The sequence below is a fragment of the Alosa pseudoharengus genome, unplaced genomic scaffold (genome assembly GCF_046254945.1).
Source record: "Alosa pseudoharengus isolate Yale_2024_CS ecotype anadromous, Long Island Sound unplaced genomic scaffold, YU_APseudo_1.1 YU_APseudo_1.1_scf_6, whole genome shotgun sequence".
Classification (NCBI taxonomy): Eukaryota; Metazoa; Chordata; class Actinopteri; order Clupeiformes; family Clupeidae; genus Alosa; species Alosa pseudoharengus.
In genome coordinates, this window is record NW_027468848.1 from 6,504,301 (window position 1) to 6,524,671 (window position 20,371).

Below are 20,371 nucleotides of genomic sequence, written 5' to 3' on the forward strand. Positions count from 1 at the left end.
ATAGCAGAACGTAGGTAAAATAATTTTACCGTTAGCATGGTTGAGTGATGGAGGCCAATTTGATTATTGATGTATTTGTAGAAAACCATAAATGCGTTTATAGGCTACCAAGCAAATCGATAACAGCACTAATTGTATCTTTCGACTGTCATCTCATTTGCTTATGACCATAACCTAGGCTACTAACAGGAGCTAAGTGAGTTAGCCACAACACGTTCGCTACGTGATGGTTTTTAAATGGAAAATATATAGGCCTAGGCTACCTGAAAGATAACCTGTCTATGATCCCGTGATGATCTACATCTCCATTTAAACCAGATGTTTTAGAGCGCACGTTGAGATGTATTCAGGGCAGGGCTGTACCTACACATATTTGTTGCACGTGCTACAAAAATCATTCTTTGCGATGGATGATTTAATACCAACGTTACACCGGTCAGATACAGTTTTGCCTATGGCTATTCCGTGAGACTGAGGCGCTTTTTGTTTGTTCGAAGTGCGTGTTTAGGGTGTGAGAGGGGAGTCGATGTGCTTTGATTCCAGCTTGGTAGTTGTAGTCTATGCGATTAAAAAACACGTGTGTGTGAAGTATCCAAACAATGATAACGCTTTCATTATGGCTGCTTTAGCCACAGACCTTGAGTTACTGTACAGTGGGTTGGGTTCCATTTAGAAGTGTCCACTTCATTCGCCCTTTCCGTGATTCACAGCTACGTGAAATGTATTACTACTGATATGCAAAACTATTAACTTTTTGGTTCCAACGGAGATTTTATTTGGGTCGCCAGCATAGCCTGGTGACAATTTGTGTTGTGTAATAGGCCTAGCATAGGGCCTACCTTATATAGCTTATAGTTTGTTAACAGTCACGGTTTTGGCATGCAATGTCTATGCATTTTTGCATTTAGAATAGCTCTAAAACCGGGGGGCGAACACGTCGCAGGGGGGGCGCCAGAGCGTGGATATCTCAATCGCAAAATTAAACAACCATGGACTAGGCTGGGTGAAAATCAAAAGATTGCGTCAAAAGATTGAGCTTAACCATGGACCTCATGGTTGCAAAATGCAAGGGAACATGAATCAGCATATTATTTGCACAAACAATAACGGAGAGTAGCTCTTCAACTTTGCCCGTTAAAATGTGTATTAACAGTCTCGCAACGCATTTCATGAAGGCCCTTTTGGACATGTCAGTTATTTGCACCACTGGGTAAAACGGCATTTTGTTTTAGACTACTGGTATTTAATTTGTGCATTGACAATAAAGCTGAATATAATTTGAACTAGATGACTAAACCTATGCATATGTAGAAGAAGAAACATTCACAAAAATCCATGACATGACCTCTCTTCTTGATAGCTGTTGAAAACTGCATGGAACTGACAGGGATTGTTTTAGTTTAATAATAAATAAATAAATACATTATGCTGCTACCTTCTGCTTTTCCCAAATACAATGTAGCCTACAGGTGTACCTTTCATCAGTCCAGTTGCAATGGATGGACTATGATGAACTGCCCTACTTGTGATTGTTTAGAGATTTTAAAGGTTTTATAACAATGTTACAGATTTTTTGGCCCAGAAACAAATCTATTCACCTTTGCAGCGCCAGTAGGCTACTTTGTGTGCGGAATGTGTGCAAACACACATTCCAAACAAGCATACACAAAAGTTTCAAGAGTGGGGGATGGAGTAGAAGATGGAGACAAATTCATTAATATGATTTATTTTCGCGGAATGGATGTGCAGGACTGAGCGGCGGTCATATTTTGTACCGCTATGCGGTACATCTAGTCTATTTACCAAATGGGGGTTAGGAAAACCACACGATAAATTCCGTGCATCAAAGCAGACTGGAACTTTCATGTCTAGTATTCATGCACGCCAGCTGTTTACTGTCTTTAAAGCACCAGGTGCGTCTGTCTAATTCTCAAACAGCAGAATGCTTAAATGCTATGTTAAGCTACAAGTAGGCCTAGGTCAATGTATAACATTAGCTTGGGATGTTTTTACAGTAAGCATTGGTAGTTGTGAAAGCAGCTGCATCCCTTCTAAATATCAAAATATGGAAATGCTAACATATCTTTTCTTTCTCCCTCAAGGTGCTTTGCTTAAATTTCTCAGCCCTCAGGCTCTTCCTAAGGATACCTCCACTGATGAAGATGGCCTGAAAGGTTAATCTTATGTGTGTGTGTGACTGTGTGTGTACTTGTATTTATGTTGGATTTTTAAATTGCTATACAACCTGCACTCTTTATAGTTTGAACAATGCATCCTTTTTCTGCATAAGATGGCAGTGTTTTATTTTCTCACTTTGTGAGAACTGAATAATGTGAGTGTGTGTGTGTTTAAGTATGTTGGATTTAGTTATTGTGCACTTTTTTACATTTATATTGGATTTTATGGTACGGTGGTGTTTTTGCAAATGTTCAAAATGTTCAAAACTAATGCACAGAATATATATGCAACTGCAGTATTTGCACTGTCAAAATTTTGTATTTATATAAACTGTATGGCTATGCGGTGGTTCCTGTAGGCTTTGCGTGCGGTGGGGGGGCCTCCATGTCCATTTTGCTTGGGGCCCCCAAATTCCTTTAAACGGCCCTGCCCCCTCCCATATACGACAATAAGTGGGGGGCCCTTAATACATCTGGGCCCAGAGGCCCAAAAGTTCATAATCCGCCCATGCAGACGCATAGCAGGCCTGGGTGAGCTGCTGGCATAAGGCCCCATGCTGGCCCGTGGGGCAGACGCAGGTTGGCGTTAGCTGCTGGAGCGGTGCCGTTAGCCTCCTGCTAACTCGGCTGGAACTGATGCTGATAGCTCTGGAAGCGGGCATTTGCAGCAGAGCACCGATTTGCGATACTCCAGCAAGAAGGCCTGATTAATTAATGATTTTTTATTCTTAGCCCAGAAACTGGAACTATGGAATCGGACTGAACCAACTCATCCAGTCTCACATTCCCAAGTCTTTACCCAAGTAAAAACCCATCCCTGTGTTTGGAGACCACATTGGACAGCATAAACAAATGCATTCCATAGGCTTACTGCATGAGGGTAGCCTGTAGTGTGTGTGTGTGTGTGTGTGTGTGTGTGTGTGTGTGTGTAATGTATGTGTGTACTGTCTGTGTGTGTGTGTGTGTGTGTGTGTGTAATGTACGCGTGCACTGTGTGTGTGTGTGTGTGTGTGTGTGTGTGTGTGTGTGTGTGTGTGTGTGTGTGTGTGTGTGTGTGTGTGTGTGTAATGTATGTGTGTACTGTGTGTGTGTGTGTGTGTCTGTGTGTGTGTGTGTGTGTACTCCCTGGGGAATTATACTGTATCTGGGGTATTCATAGACACTATAATAACACAAGTCTGTGATCCGCTAGAAATAGAGACAGTTAAATAATAGTTTGACACACTTCTTTTGATTTGCTTCAGTCCAGCTTTATGCGTGATGAGATGTCCCAGTTTTGCCTTGGTACAATCATTTATTTTGGTTAAGCAGATAATATGTGTTTGTGCCCATTTAAACCCTGATAGAGAATACCGTGCCAGCCATCAAGCATCCCAACCCTGAACACTGGAGAAACTTGCAGGGGAAACCTGCCAGTTACAGAGTATGTCAGCCACTGCTGCTAATACACTAATTCACACTTAGAATTGCGCATGGTCTCACCTAATGAACTGTCATCAGAGTAGAGCTTTAGCATACACAAAAACACGCACACAGACACATACACACACACACACACACATGCACAGACACACACACAGACACACACACACACACACACACACACACACACATACACAGACACACACACAGACACACAAAGACACACACATACATACAGTATGCAGGTGCACACATACACAGACACACACACAAACACATGCACACAGACACACACACACACACATGCACACACACACACACACACACAGAGGAGAGAGGTCAAGTTGTGTTGAATAGTGTGAACTGTTTGCTTCCCAGGGGTTTGTTGGCATGACGACTGAATTGGATTGGCTGTTCCACCTCTGCTGCAGTGCAGCTTTGGGATGACGGCAGAGTGAGTTCAACTCTACGATTGGCTCACCAGCTGTAAGGTTTGTGAAGTGCACATGCAGGCCAGTCTTTAGTGCCAGCAGTAGGCCTACATAATAGTGCTGTATACTGAAGTGCACATGCAGGCCAGTCTTTAGTGCCAGCAGTAGGCCTACATAATAGTGCTGTATACTGAAGTGCACATGCAGGCCAGTCTTTAGTGCCAGCAGTAGGCCTACATAATAGTGCTGTATACTGAAGTGCACATGCAGGCCAGTCTTTAGTGCCAGCAGTAGGCCTACATAATAGTGCTGTATACTGAAGGTTCCCACCGACAGACACCCACATCTCTGAGGATGTTTGTCCAGCAATGACTGTGTTTAGACCCGTGGAGACTCCAGGTCACTGGCTCAAGGTTGTGCGATGCTCCAGAGGTCAAACTCAGGGTCGCATGATGCTCTAGAGTAGTTGTACAAGACTGGTCGAATATGCCACTATCACCTCTCGTGTAGCCAGTTCTATTAATTACAGTGGAATCTAATTGTTGCGAACGGAACGCTTCAGTTACGCACCTCGTATAGCATCCCTTTCAGGGTCATGTGACGCTCCTGAGATAGAACTCAGGGTCGTGTGATGCTCCAGACATAGAACTCAGGGTCATGAAATGCTTCAGAGGTAGAACTCACGGTCGTGTGATGCTTCAGAGATAGAAGTCCAGCAATGACTGTGTTTAGACCCGTGGAGACTCCAGGTCACTGGCTCAAGGTTGTGCGATGCTCCAGAGTTCAAACTCAGGGTCGCATGATGCTCTAGAGTAGTTGTACAAGACTGGTCGAATATGCCACTATCACCTCTCGTGTAGCCAGTTCTATTAATTACAGTGGAATCTAATTGTTGCGAACGGAACGCTTCAGTTACGCACCTCGTATAGCATCCCTTTCAGGGTCATGTGACGCTCCTGAGATAGAACTCAGGGTTGTGTGATGCTTCAGAGGTAGAACTCAGGGTCATGTGATGCATCAGAGATAGAACTCAGGGTTGTGTGATGCTTCAGAGGTAGAACTCAGGGTCATGTGAAGCTCCAGAAGTAGAACTCATGTTCGTGTGATGCTTCAGAGATAGAACTCAGGGTCGTGGGATGCTTCAGAGGTAGAACTCAGAGTCGTGTGATGCTTCAGAGATAGAACTCAGGGTCGTGGGATGCTTCAGAGGTAGAACTCAGGGTCATGTAAAGCTCCATAAGTAGAACTCAGGGTCATGCGATGCTTCAGGTAAGGAAAACTCAAACATGCTGTATACAAATCATTCATCAGCACACTACAGACCACTGATCTCAAATCATCTGGCAGACCATGGCATGAGGTGGCAGGTTTTTCAGTCTCAGCGCGCAGATCACTGGTCTCCGATCATTAAGCAAACATGAAGGCCTGGCATCTCCAGCGCCAGTATTTATAATCTCTGACCATCTCTCTTTCATGTGGCTATGTTGAGTCGCCATGCCAACCACTCAGTGTCTTACTAAAGAGTCCAAACAGATGCTGCCTTTGGCGGATGAGTAAGGACAACAGCATCATTACAGCTGACATTTAGAAAAGATCACAAGAGCGTTTTAACTGTCTGCCAACAACCTTCATTCATGCCTTCCTTTAATACATGTCAATGTAATATGAACATATCGCACACTCCAACCCAGGAGCCTGATCATGCTGCGCAGACAGTAACCGTCACACAAGGACACGAGCCTTCGCTCCATTCCCGTCTCGTGACATTGAGTTGGTAGAACTGCCAAATATGAAGCTCTCTCTAACTTGAAGTTTTAAGGCAACAGTTTGTAGATAATTTAAGTTACCTATAATTCATTTTTTTACAGGGTTAAACATTCTTGAGGGAACAGCTTTATAATATGTCCAGCAAACCCAGATCAGCACGGATAGTGAGGTGTCAATATAAACCCAGATCAGCATGGATAGTGAGGTATCAATATAAACCCACATCAACACCGTGAGGTATCAATATAAGCCCACATCATCACAGATAGTGAGGTATCAATATAAACCCACATCAGCACGGATAGTGAGGTATCAATATAAACCCACATCAGCACGGATAGTGAGGTGTCAATATAAACCCACATCAGCACGGATAGTGAGGTGTCAATATAAACCCACATCAGCATAGTGAGGTATCAATATAAACCCACGTCATCACAGATAGTGAGGTGTCTATAACCCCACATCAGCATAGTGAGGTGTCAATATTACCCCACATCATCACAGGTAGTGAGGTGTCTATAACCCCACATAATCACAGGTAGTGAGGTGTCTATAACCCCACATCATCACAGGTAGTGAGGTGTCTATAACCCCACATCATCACAGGTAGTGAGGTGTCTATAACCCCACATCAGCACTGTGAGGTATCAATATAAACCCACATCAGCACTGTGAGGTATCAATATAAACCCACATCAGCACCGTGAGGTATCAATATAAACCCACATCAGCACAGTAAGGTATCAATATGAACCAGGGCCGGAGTGGGGCCACTTTTCAGCCCGGGAGTTTCCGGGCCACGTTTTCCATAGTGGTGGAAATTGGATAAATGAAGCAACATTGCAGCTCTTACTATGCTGTCCTTTACTACACCCTCTTCTGAGCAAACAAGGCATATAGGTTTATCATGTGGCATAATTGCTCTTTCTTACATTAAATAACTTTAATTTATCCTCTCTACTTGTCCCTGTAGTCATGGCCTCCTCATCACTAATTGCGAGCTCATAATTTTCAGTGGTTGATTGGTTGATCTGCTGCTCAGAGGCATATGGTGTATAACATATATCTTGATTGAGGGGCAGCAGTGGAGGGATTGTAGTTGCAGAGAACAGTGTCCTTCGCTTGCTTCACAACACTGTGTCAAGGATCTTATGCCTCTGCTGTGAAATGCGGATTTATATTATGATATCTGCACATACTGTATGGGGGTTGGAGAGAAAGAGAGAGAGAAAGAGAGAGAGAAAGAGAAAGAGAGAGATCTGCATTTTGTATGCCTGCCTCTTGCAATCAGCTGAAGGCCTAGTATGGTTACTGGAAACAAAATGTACTGAATCAGGTTGCTCTACACTCTGGAACCATTCTAGACTTGATTATTTTGGAATACAGATTTGCTTGATAAGCACATTATGGACATCACCAGAACTATGACACCAGACTCCTTTTCTGTTTTTTTAACTCAATTCTGCCAAATGCATGTTATGGTGTCATTTGGGTCGTTTTTGCCCATACAATATCAGTGGAATTCGCAGAGAATTATATACCTTATTTTCACCTAAAAATCAATTCGCATTTGAAGTGTTACCTTCGGGGTTTGGTTTTGTAGTGGGAGGGAGAGAGTGCGCGGAGAGGCGGAGCGGGAGAGGTCGGCGTGCCTGTTTTTGTTGGTGGTGCCCATCCAAACCACAAATAACATCACAGGCACTTTGTCCAGCCTACTTCATCCGCTGCCTCCGCCAACCTTCGGGATTACTGGCGGCTGCTTTTCTCTGCTCCTGCCGCGAGAGCAGCGCTCGTGCCCGTTCACGGATGCCCGGGATTCTTCACCGCTGCGGCTATTATTCTCAGCATTTATTTCACAGGAAAGGAAAAACCTGCCACCTCATGCCATGTTTATTCGTTGTATATTTAAAGATATGTTGTCAACCGATTTCGAGGCACATACACATTTCGTGAAGCCTTGGCTGACTTGACAGCTGGGGACAACATATCGTTGTGTCCAGTACACGGTCATGCGTGTACCTTGGTAATTTTGCGGTTAAAGTTTCACTCCTTATCCGACGGAACATTGGGGATAGCAGAAATTGTCAGTCTTCACCTGGGAAAGACGCGGAGCCATGGGTGAGTAACATTAGTACTAAACTGTGATTATGGGGGGGGGGGGGTAAATTGTTGCCTATAAATAACTTGCACAATTTGATTTTTTAATTAGTGCATTTCCCAAGAATGGGAAAGTATACATTTATTTTCGAATCCGTAAATAAGTCCGTGGCTTCTGCTATTTTTCCCACCACATGGGCATTAAGTTTGCGCTTGTGCCTTTGCACCGTCTTGAGCATCCCTACCATCTTGTTTGTTAAATTGCTCTGTGGCGTTTGTGACTGTCTAAGGTTCATCTCCGACCGGCACAGCGCACGATAGTACATTACGCGCGCTGAAATTCTACGGTGAGCTTCTGGTTTGCGAGCATTTTTTATAGTCGCTGCACCTGTTGGTCCAAGCAACTCACAACCGATGTCTCGTTAAACGCTGCTCATCTTTACATTTAAACATTCCAGACGAACGCGTGCATGTTGCTGATTAGTTGACATAATTTGTTTGTATGTAGGGTTAAGTGTCAGCAGTATCATAGGCTTTTCAAACCAAGTGACCATTATGCAGTAAACTATGTCATATTTCACATAGAGTAGGCGGTATAGATCGCAGCAGGAATTAGAAGTTGGCATGTTTCAAGTGTTTTCTGCACTCCGCGTTCAATTGCGTGGGATTTCCGCCCATTTAGGCTACTGTGTAAATGCATTTCTCTCCATGATCACTCACTTGCATGCATATGCATTTTTAAACCTTGGCTGAGAAATCTTAATCAATTACAATTAAGCAGTTGGCCAGGCGCCTGCAGCCACATTTGATTTGCTGTAATGGAGCTATTTATTAGCATATGGTAGATCATATTCAGTGCCGGTCCAGAGAAATGGCCGCTGGGCTTACAGATCCCAACCCAACTAGCACAGCTGCCTCATGGGCTGATCTGAACCAGCAGGACACAGGGGTGGCTCTGATTTGGTCATTTCCTCCTCTGGCTGTCCAGACCTCTCTCCAGCCCACCTGCAGGCCTGAGGAAATGATACACTAATGCAACATCATTATTTTAACTACTAACACTGACCTTCAACTCTTACTCTAATACAGCAATACTGATATTTAACTCTTAACACTGATCTACAGCAACATTGATTTCTAACTCCTAACACTGATCTTCAACTCCTACTCTAATACAGCAACACTGATTTTTAACTCCTTACACTGATCTTCACTTTATAATACAGCAACTCTGATATTTAACTCCTAACAGTGACCTTCAACTCCTACTCTAATACAGCAACATTGATTTTTAACTCCTAACACTGATCTTAAATACAGCAACTCTGATCTTTAACTCCTACTCTAACACAGAAACATGTATCCTTAAACGCTAACACAGATCTTAAATCCATACACTAATGACCCTTAACACTGATACAACAACACTGACCTTTAACTCCTACTCTAATACAACACTCATCTTTAACACACTCACTAACTCACTGAAGTTGATGTTTAACTCCAACAGGACATTGATAGCCCTCATCTCTATCCCCAAGAGCAGCATGGTATCCTTAACACTATTGCAATTCTGCACTATTACAAGAACAAATTCCGCACCATCACAGTAACAGTGATCCTTAACACTATAACAATTCCTCACCATCACAGTAAAACTGATCCTTAACACTATAACAATTCTGCACCATCACAGTAACACTGATCCTTAACACTATAACAATTCTGCACTGTTAGAATAACACTGATCCTTAACACAATTGCAATTCTGTAATACCGTACAGAACACTGATCCTGCCCTCTCTCCCTCAATGGAGGATGAAGGTCAGTCAGCTGTTATAATAATAATAAGTTCATTTTATATAGTGCCTTTCTCAAACCCAAGATCGCTTTACATTACATTACATTTTAGCAGACACTTCTTGACCAAAGTGACACATATGTCAGCTATATTACAAGGGATCACATTGTCCCCAGAGCAACTTGGGGTTAAGTGCCTTGCTCAAGGGCACAACGGTGGAAGCCGGGAATTGAACCGACAACTTTCCAGCTACTGCACGCTAGCCCAGCTCCTTAACCACTACACTACTACCGCCCTTTCTGTTTACATAGGGAAGGAAAATACACCAAACAAACACATATAAACTATGCTTATGGAGCTATGTGTTGGGTGTGGAGGAGAAGTGATCATTAAACAGAAAGGTCTTGAGATGTGCTTTGAAGAAAGGAAGAGAAGGACAGTCAATGGCATGTTATGTTATGGCACAAGGCCTCATGAACAATGAATTCACTTAAAGGACCAGTCCGCGCCTCTCTAGCTGTTTTAAAGGTGAGATGAAGGTGAGGGTTTCACACAAAATACCTGCCCGCTCTAAAGCAGGTTAGTTTTGTTAGCGCCACATATGGAGTTGGATAGCTGACGGGACGTCACACAGGTGGTGGTCTTACGGATAGATGGTTGGCTGCTGTGAAAAGGTGTCTCATTTCCTGGCTTCCCTGCTCAATGCATTAAGCCTATGAAGCTTGTCTTTGCTTGTCTAGAACAAGATTACTAGAACATTACTACAGTATCAAGATACTGTATGATCTTGATACTGCACAACCTTCGCTCTTCTGTGGTCTCCCTGTCTGAAAATACGCTGTGAGCAGCACCATACGCCTCCTGACTCACCCGTGCTATAGTCCCCTGGTATCACTGTGTCTGGCATAAATCTGATTTACTATCACAGTAATTCAGTGAATAGTGTTTGATTAAATGTGTTGATGAGTTTGGCAGATGGTGTGTGACTAGCTGCTAATTCATTCAAAATCATTTTGGTAAATGGCTGAGAAGATCTGCACAGTGTGGGAATTCATATAGACCGTAATTTAGAAATATATCAGAAAAGATCAACAACGATGCAATGAATAGCGACATGCTACCAGAGAACATTCAACAAACTACGAACCATATGCAGCACATGCTGAATATAGTATAACATGACTATCAGTTTGTATAATCTCTATAGTCCTTATGGTTTTAGAATAGTGACCCAAACACATGCTATAGTTCTGTATGTTCCATTTACATACAGTCTTCTAGTGTTCTCGTGCTCATTCTCTTGAAAACATCAGTGTTGAGTGCATGAAGCATTCAGAAATGCTTTTAAAATCCCGTAGGTTGTCCTGATTTTCCAGTGGAAACAGCTACTCAGCCGATCTCATGCTGCTGTTTCTCGATGTTTAAACAGCAGTCATTACACAGTGCACACAGAAGCACACAGCCCACTCCTAAAAGCCGCAGCTGGGGGGGGGGGGGGTAATTATCTACATGTATTTCAGTAACATGACTAGGAATTATGGAGTAGTTTTATTCGAATCATGTGTATGGTATGTTTGGTTCTGTAGAGTGTATTTAGTTCTGTAGAGTGGAGTATGTTTGGTTCTGTAGAGTGTTTAGTTCTGTAGAATGGAACATGTTTGGGTCTGTAGAGTGTTTGGTTCTGTAGAATGTGTTTGGGTCTGTAGAGTGTTTGGTTCTGTAGAGTGTTTGGTTCTATAGAATGGAGTATGTTTTGTTCTGTAGAGTGTGTTTGGTTCTGTAGAATGCGTTCTGTTCTGTTTGGTTCTATAGAATGTGTTTGGTTCGTAAGTGTGTTTGGTTTTGTAGAACATATTTGGTTCTGTAGAATGTGTTCTGTTCTGTTTGGTTCTATAGAATGTGTTTGGTTCGTAAGTGTGTTTGGTTTTGTAGAACGTATTTGATTCTGTAGAATGTTTTGTTTTGTAGAGTGTATTTGTTTCTGTGAGTGTGTTTGAGTGTTCTTGGTTCTGTAGACCATTTTTGGTTCTGTTCCTGAGCGATCGCTGCTCCTGCCACTCTTGCCACTCCTGCTTTCTGGCAGAGTGACTGAGAGAACTGCAGCAGCAGTCACAGTCAAAAAAATTTCAGCGAAGACAAAATCTCCGCTATAGAGCCTGAATACACTCTTAGCCTTGAGCATTATCAAAATCCCAGACACACACTTTTTTTGTGTTTAGAAGACTGGTGTAACTGAAAACAAAGTTTACATGAAATGAGCCGTGATGTACAGTATTTACTCTAAATGTCATTATCTCTGCAGCAGCTTGCTTCTGTAATGTGTGCCTGTGACTGACGTCTTCAGAGGAATGCTCTAAAATTGTTCTGTGGGTGGGAAGGAGTGAGAGATCGGCCGTGAGAAGAGAGTACGTCTGGTTTTGTGTGTGTATGTGTGTGTGTGTGTGTGTGTGTGTATGTGTGTGTGTGTGTGTGTGTGTGTGCGTTTGTGTATGTGTGTGCGTGTGTGTGTGTGTTGTAATGAGTGTGTGAGTAGGGTAAATCTGATCTGTGTGTGTATGTGTGTGTTTGTGTGTGTGCATATATGGTAAAGAGTGAGAGTGTGTGTGTGAGAGTTAAAGTGAGAGTAAGTCTGTGTGTGTGAGGTCAGGGGTGTGTGTGTGTGTGTGTGTGTGTGTGAGTTATACTGAGAGTAAGTCTGTGTGTGTGAATCAGGCTGCTGCTGTGTCATATATCAGCAAGTTGTCCTGACAACGGCAACCACTGAAGATAATCACAAGACTTGTGATTAGCGTTAGCCTCAGATGAATGTTACCCTCATACAAATGTTAGCATCAGACTTAACTTCAGACGAGCCGTAGCCTCAGACTAGCATAAGCATCAGACAAGAGGTAGCCTCAGACGAGCATTAGCATCAGACAAGAGGTAGCCTCAGACAAGAGGTAGCCTCAGACGAGCATTAGCACCAGATGAGCGTTAGCCTCAGACTAGCATTAGCCTCAGACGAGCATTAGCATCAGATGAGCGTTAGCCTCAGACGAGCATTAGCATCAGATGAGCATTAGCCTTCGAGAGCCTCAGACAAGGCCAAGCATTAGCATCAGATGAGCGTTAGCCTTCGAGAGCCTCAGACAAGGCCAAGCATTAGCCTCAATTAGCGGCGTGCCGCAGCCTCCCTGCCAGCCACTCATCTCTGTTAGGAGGAATCTAGAGCAGCGAGTGTGCCCTGGGGGTGAGAAGTCGACAGAACATCATCTCATAAGTCATCTCGGTTCTGAACGCCGCTCCCCCTACATCGCTTGAGATGTTGTCACTCTGATAATCCATTCCACCCCTGGCTGCCTACACTGGCTGCTGCAGCATATCCATGTCTCTGGGCTATGTTATGAGAGCTATTGAACACAAGCTCACATAACATCAATTATCTTCTTTCCTTATTTCTTTTATTTTTTTTTCTTTATTTATGCAAAGGCTACATTTCTCCTCTTAATGTGAAGGCATGTCAGCCCAGGGGTTTCATTTCTTAATTGATCTCTCATTTATTCAGATGATTTATTCATTAGGACGGCTGCAGCTCTCTACACTCTCCCGGTTTCCTACCCCATCCACCGCGCGGGTCTCCAGTGAGCCGCGCAGCATCGGCTGGCTCCTCTGATGAGCATCTGCTGGGCATTAATCACTCCCTCAACAACCAGCCCCTCCTCTCGGCAGCAGCCACCTCCCCCCAGACTCCCGCTCATTAAGCACTGCTGCACTCATTCACTCAGTCCTCTTCAGAGCCCCAGACAGTCCCCTGGCGGCGGCGGAGAGGCCGGTTGGCCCGCGCAGGGTCATGTTGGGACAGCCAGCGTCCGCTGCACTCAGGCATCCGTCGCAGACAAGCGTCCACCGTAATCAGACAACCACTGCACTCCTCCACTGAAGGCATTAGCTCATGCTCATACGGTACCTTATCCATTAAGCCCCACTAATGATCTGGGCTCAGGGGAACCACCATGTGTGTGTGTGTGTGTGTGTGTGTGTGTGTGTGTTTGTGTGTCTGTGTGTGTGTGTGTGTTTCTGTGTGTGTGTGTGTGTGTGTGTGTGTGTGTGTGTGTGTGTGTGTGTTTGTGTGTCTGTGTGTGTGTGTTTGTGTGTCTGTGTGTGTGTGTGTGTGTGTGTGTGTGTGTGTGTGTGTGTGTCTGTGTGTGTGTGTGTGTGTGTGTGTGTGTTTGTGTGTGTGTCTGTGTGTGTGTGTCTGTGTGTGTGTGTCTGTGTGTGTGTGTCAGCGTCTGCATCTGTGTGTGTAAAGGGTGTCATCTGGGGGAAGATCTTTAGCTACAGTGCAGCGTGGCGCTACTGCACACACAGGATTAATGAATGTTCAAACAGCGGAACACGCCTCATTGGTCTGCGCCGCAGCAACACCAAACATCCCCGCTTGTTACTGTAGGTGTGTGTGTGTGTGTGTGTGTGTTTCTGTGTGTGTGTGTGTGTGTGTGTGTATGGGTGGGGGTGGGGGGGAGGTTCTGTGAAAGGTGAGATTAATTCGTGTTGGTATGTTTATTGTGTGTGTGTGTGTGTGTGTGTGTGTGTGTGTGTGTGTGTGTGTGTGTGTGTGTGTGTGTGTGTGTGCATAGCTGCTCTAACGGGCAGGGAGATGGATGAGAGGCTGATGGGTGCTGGGAGATATCCTCTGAATGGCGCTTTGTGCCGACAGCGGATGTGAGTTAGAAAGCCTGTCAGATATACTGCCTCCCCTCATCCCTCATACTGAGGAAGATCACTGTAAAATAGAAATGTGAAAAAGTCTTTTATTGACACGTTTGTTTGCTTGCAGTAAAACCGCAATAACTCAGAGTTTGTTGCCTGTCATCAGCGTAGACAAAAGGAAAGTTTTGATTTAGTTCCAGCGGCATCAAACGGCAGCCAGACTAAAGTTTAGATCAGGTTCGCTCATGGATGATTCATGTTGTTACCCTACCCTAGTTGTAATGTCTGCACAAATTAGCTGAAATGAAACATAGCTTTCTTCTCAGTACATGTCATCCTTCAGTTTTAATGGGACTGCAATCCCCATTGGGCTCATATACAATCCTCCACCCCAACATCACGTGTGCCTGTTTCTAAAGTCCCTGCTGCCGAATGCAAACATGTCGAGCCACATGTCTGATGAGATGTGATTCATTCCGCATGCGTGTGTCTAAGCGATGAGTGTAAGCTGCATGCATGTGTGTCCTAGGATGGAGAGATGCTTCCTTGCATGTGTGTCCTAGGATGGAGAGATGCTTCCTTGCATGTGTGTCCTAGGACCGAGAGATGCATCCTTGCATGTGTGTCCTAGGACGGAGAGATGTATCCTTGCATGTATCCTTGCATGTGTGTCCTAGGATGGAGAGATGCATCCTTGCATGTGTGTCCTAGGACGGAGAGATGCATCCTTGCATGTGTGTCCTAGGACGGAGAGATGTATCCTTGCATGTATCCTTGCATGTGTGTCCTAGGACGGAGAGATGCATCCTTGCATGTGTGTCCTAGGACGGAGAGATGTATCCTTGCATGTATCCTTGCATGTGTGTCCTAGGATGGAGAGATGCATCCTTGATGCATCAAGTGTGCTGTGCTCTTCAGGGGGCAGCCAGTGGTTTTCAAAGTGGGGGCCACGGGGGGGTGCCAGGGGGGCCTCAGCAAGTTGGAAGGAAAAATAAAGGCAACAAATAAATATATTTGAACATTTTAAAATATACTTATTACTATTAGGGTTGTTATACAATGCCATTATAATAATGTGTCGCATATCTGAACATTATATTTTTTTTCATGATAATGACTGGGAATAATAGTAGAGTGATAGCTCTCATATAGCAGAAAGCCTCAAATACAATTTTTACACACCGTATGCTCCATCGTGAAGTGTTTGTGGCTAAAATAATTATTAGGATTAGCTTAATGTATTTTTACATTTGCCGTAGTATTCTCGATGGGTTTAATAACACATCACGGGGGTCCTTGGCCAGAACCTAGTGGTATTTGGGGGGCCTTGTCGTGGAAAAGTTCGGGAACCCCTGCTTTAGGGGAAGCAGAGGGGTTACATTACTCAGGCTGAGGCCTAACTGCATACTCTCCAAAGCGGCTCGCGTTCCTTCAGCTTGTTCTGTGCTTGTGCGTCCTGTAGTATTATACTGTATTACTCAGGCTGAGGCCTAACTGCATACTCTCCAAAGCGGCTCGCGTTCCTTCAGCTTGTTCTGTGCTTGTGCGTCCTGTAGTATTATACTGTATTACTCAGGCTGAGGTCTAACTGCATACTCTCCAAAGCGGCTCGCGTTCCTTCAGCTTGTTCTGTGCTTGTGCGTCCTGTAGTATTATACTTTATTACTCAGGCCGAGGCCTAACTGCATGCCATGCGATGGTTTCCAGAGCGGCTCGCGTTCCTTCAGCTTGTTCTGTGCTTGTGCGTCCAGAAGTGTTCTATTACTCAGGCCGAGGCCTAACTGCATGCCATGCCATGTTCTCCAGCGCGGCTCCGCGTTCCTTCAGCTTGTTCTGTGCTTGTGCGTCCGCAGGGCTCCGGGCGCAGGACAGCTGGCTGTCATGTCTGCTCCTGCACGCCTCTCTGCTTCCACTGCTGACCGCGGCCGAGAGGACCTGCCCCGGCGCCTGCCGCTGCGAGGGGAAGATCGTTTACTGCGAGTCGGCGGAGTTTGACGGGCTCCCTGGGAACATCTCGTCCGGGTGTCAGGGCCTCTCCCTGCGCTACAACAGCTTCCTGAGTCTGCTGCCCTACCAGTTCAGCCATCTGAATCAGCTGGTGTGGCTCTACCTGGACCACAACTCCATCAGCACGGTGGACGGACAGGCCTTCCAGGGCCTCCGGCGGCTCAAGGAGCTCATCCTCTCGTCCAACAGCATCGCTCACGTGCAGAACGGCACTTTCTACAGCGTGCCCAACCTGCGCAGCCTGGACCTGTCCTACAACAAGCTTCAGGCCCTCCTCCCGGGATACTTCCAGGGCTTACGCAAGCTCCAGAGCTTGCACCTGCGCTCCAACAGCCTGACCACGATCCCGCTGAGGACATTCCTAGAGTGCCGGAGCCTGGAGTTCCTGGACCTGGGGTACAACCGCTTGCGGTCGCTCTCGAGGACCACTTTCATTGGCCTGCTGAGGCTGGCGGAGTTGCACCTGGAGCACAACCAGTTCTCCAGGATCAACTTCTTCCTGTTCCCCCGCCTGTTGAACCTGCAGGCGCTCTACCTGCAGTGGAACCGCATCCGCTCCGTGATCCAGGGGTCGCCCTGGACCTGGTACACCCTGCAGAAGCTGGACCTGTCGGGGAACGAGATCCAGACCCTGGATCCGGAGGTGTTCCGCTGCCTCCCCAACTTAGAGGTGCTCAACCTGGAGTCCAACAAGCTGAGCAACGTGTCCCAGGAAGTGACTTTAGCCTGGATCTCCGTCACCACCATTAATTTAGCCGGCAACGTCTGGGACTGCAGCGTCAGCATCTGCCCCCTGGTGGCCTGGATGAGGAATTACAGGGGCACCAGAGATGCCACCATCATATGCAGCAGCCCGAAGGCCCTCCAGGGCGAGAGGGTCATGGATGCTGTGAGGAACAACACTATCTGTGAGGAGATCGTAACGGAGATGCCCACCCCCCCCGTCCCCGTGGTGACCAACCCCGCCCCCCCTCCCTCCACCACCCTGAGAACCACCACTAAGCCCCCCCCAGCCCCCCCGATCCAGCGGCTCGTCCCCCCAGCGGTGGTCCCTGTCTGGCCCGCTCAGCCCCCCTCCACTTCCCCGAGTGGCCCTCCGTTCACGCCGGAACCCGACTTTGAGCACATGAGCTTCCACAAGGTGGTGGCGGGCGGCGTGGCGCTCTTCCTGTCGCTGACGCTCATCCTGCTGGTGGCGTACGTGTCGTGGCGCCGCTACCCGGGCAGCATGCGCCAGCTGCAGCAGCACTCCATCTCCATGCGCCGCAAGCGCCGGAGAAAGGCCCGCGCTCCGCCCGAGCACACCATCAGCTCGCAGCTGCAGGAGTACTACCTGAGCTACGACCAGGCCAACGCCGACACGCTAGACTCGCTGGTCAACGGGGGCTGCACCTGCACCGTCTCTGGCTCCCGTGAGTGTGAGGTATGACCCCCGACCCAAACAACCACGCCTCAGGGCAGCGGGACTACTCCTGCCCCGTACCCCCCACACTCCCTCCCCTCCCCCCATCCTCCTCTGTTCCAGAGCTCACTAATGGTGGTTTACACAGTGCGATTGGGCATCCGGACCAGCTCAGAGGTTACACACACACACACACCCACACACACACATGTGAACTCCAGAGAGGCACACACACACACACACACATACACACACACACACAGGAGCCAAGCTTCTGTCCAATCAGAAACAAATGTTCACAGCCGTCAGAGGACCTGGAGTCACAGATTTTTTGTCATTTTCTAAAATGAAGATGGAAGGATTTGCGGTAAAACACAGAGCTATTTCAATGTGACGTGCTCATTGTGTACTATAATTACATCCATATATGAATGTGATGTAATCATTCTGTGAGACATTAATGAAATGCTTTTGTTCATTGCAATGTTCATTCTGATGTTCAACATGTCTCTCATGTCATACGTTTTTATTTTCCTTGCATGGTTGTTACTGTATGTTCATTGTGGATATGTGGTGCAGTATACGAACCGCCTCCATCTCTCTGGAATCACGCCGATGTCGTTCACCTGTTCGGCTCACATGGTTGTCTCATTTCATGGAGATCAATGGCACCAGTGGCAATGTGCTTGACTCTCAAAATGTTCTTGTGTTCCATTCATAAAATGTTGTGTACTGTATGGATGTGTTTTTGTATGGAATCATGTTTTTGTTTACAGTAATGACAGAAAAAACATATTGTGTTTTTTTTATGTGAAGAATTGTATATAGTTGCACAAGTTAATGAAATATCACCAGGTCTTATATCTAAAGTGGAGGTCCATGTTAGATTCCATGTCCATTAGAACCCGTACGTGTAAAACAACACAGACAGTGTGTGTACATGTGTGTGTTTGTGTGTTTGTGTGTGTGACAGGTAGACAGGGTCTTTCATTTTTTTAACACTGCCTCTTGAGTAACACTGACTCTGGAGTACATTCTCCTGGTGACGGGGTTGGTCACACACACACACACACACACACACACACACAACCACTCTTCTAGTGACGGGGTTGTTTACACACACACACACACACACACACACAACCACTCTTCTAGTGACGGGGTTGTTTACACACACACACACACACACACACACACACACACACACACACACACACATACACACAACCACTCTTCTGGTGATGGGGTTGTTTACACACACACATAGAGCTCACTAACGGTGGTTTAAACAGTGCGATTGGGCATCCGGACCAGCTCAGAGGTTACACACACACAACCACTCTTCTGGTGACGGGGTTGGTCACACACACACACACTGGTAAAAGGGTTGATCACACACACACACACACACGCACACACACACACACACACACACACACACACACAACCAACCACTCTTCTGGTAATGGGGTTGGTCACACACACGCTGTTGAGGGGTTGATCACACACACATACCCACACCGATACAACCACTCTTCTGGTGAACGGTTGATCACACACACACACTTCCAGTGAGGGGGTTGAGCACACACACATTTCATTGGTTAACTAGAATGTAATGCCAGAGGAATTACAATAGTGGATGGAAAGCTGCTGGCTTAATGTTGGTGGGGAAATTCCTTGAAAAAAAAAAAAAACATTAAATCACTTAATCTTTGAGTTCATACAAACCCTCATACTGTACCAAAAGACCTTGTGTGTCAAGGCCAGTGTTGGGAGTAATGCGTGACAAAGTAACATGCGTGACAACACCAATAGGCTACGGTAGCCTATATATAGCCTTGGCACAAGCAAGCACACGTTTAACTCGAAAGGAAAATGCAGATTTCACTTACCAGATAAAGAAACCTCCAAATAGCCTACCGTACGTAACAGCGACTTGAGTTATTTGCACAGTAGGCTATGTTTACATCGGAATTGACGTCCATGGTGTTATGGATTCATTTGTCTGCGACGGCACATGCAACTTCTCTCTGGAACACCTTATCAGCTGAAGAGTAACATTCTGCATAGTGCGCGACAATCCCAAACTCTCGGATGCATTAGAACTTATTTCGGTAGGTCAGCACTTGTGCAGCGCAGGCTTTTCCCAAACTGGTGGTCAGTGACGGACTGGGATTAAAAAACGGCATTTTGGCATTTTCACCAACCAGCGGCCCACACGGGGACGCGCATGCACGCGCGTACATGTGCCCGCAACACACAGATATAACTTCACATGCACGGACATAACACGTTTGTAGCTAACTGAACTCTAACTTTAATATGCATAAAGACTGAACCAAGAACATGGATATATCAATGCACAACTCCAAAAATATGAAAATGAAAAAAGAATAGCCTAGAATCGGCTACATGGATTTCTATGCAACGTCACGAAAACATGCGTGCGCAAGAGGCAGAAAGCACCATAGAACAGCATAGAACAGTGCTCTCCATGAAAAGAAATGTGTTTTTGTTCTGAAAACTGCACCAATTCGAAATCACGATGGTTAGAGAATGTTCAATATGTTCA

The 20,371-nt window shown here is 45.8% G+C and overlaps 1 protein-coding gene across 1 annotated transcript in view; it reads left to right on the forward strand.

The window, feature by feature from the left end:
* Positions 1-20,371, forward strand: part of lrrtm4l2 (leucine rich repeat transmembrane neuronal 4 like 2) — a 90,902-nt gene that overhangs the window by 45,630 nt on the left and 24,901 nt on the right. The window contains exons 3-4 of the mRNA XM_076270732.1: positions 15,823-15,839; positions 16,308-17,817. Of these exons, the coding sequence (XP_076126847.1) occupies positions 15,823-15,839; positions 16,308-17,817 (1,527 nt within the window). The remainder of the gene's footprint in view (positions 1-15,822; positions 15,840-16,307; positions 17,818-20,371) is intronic.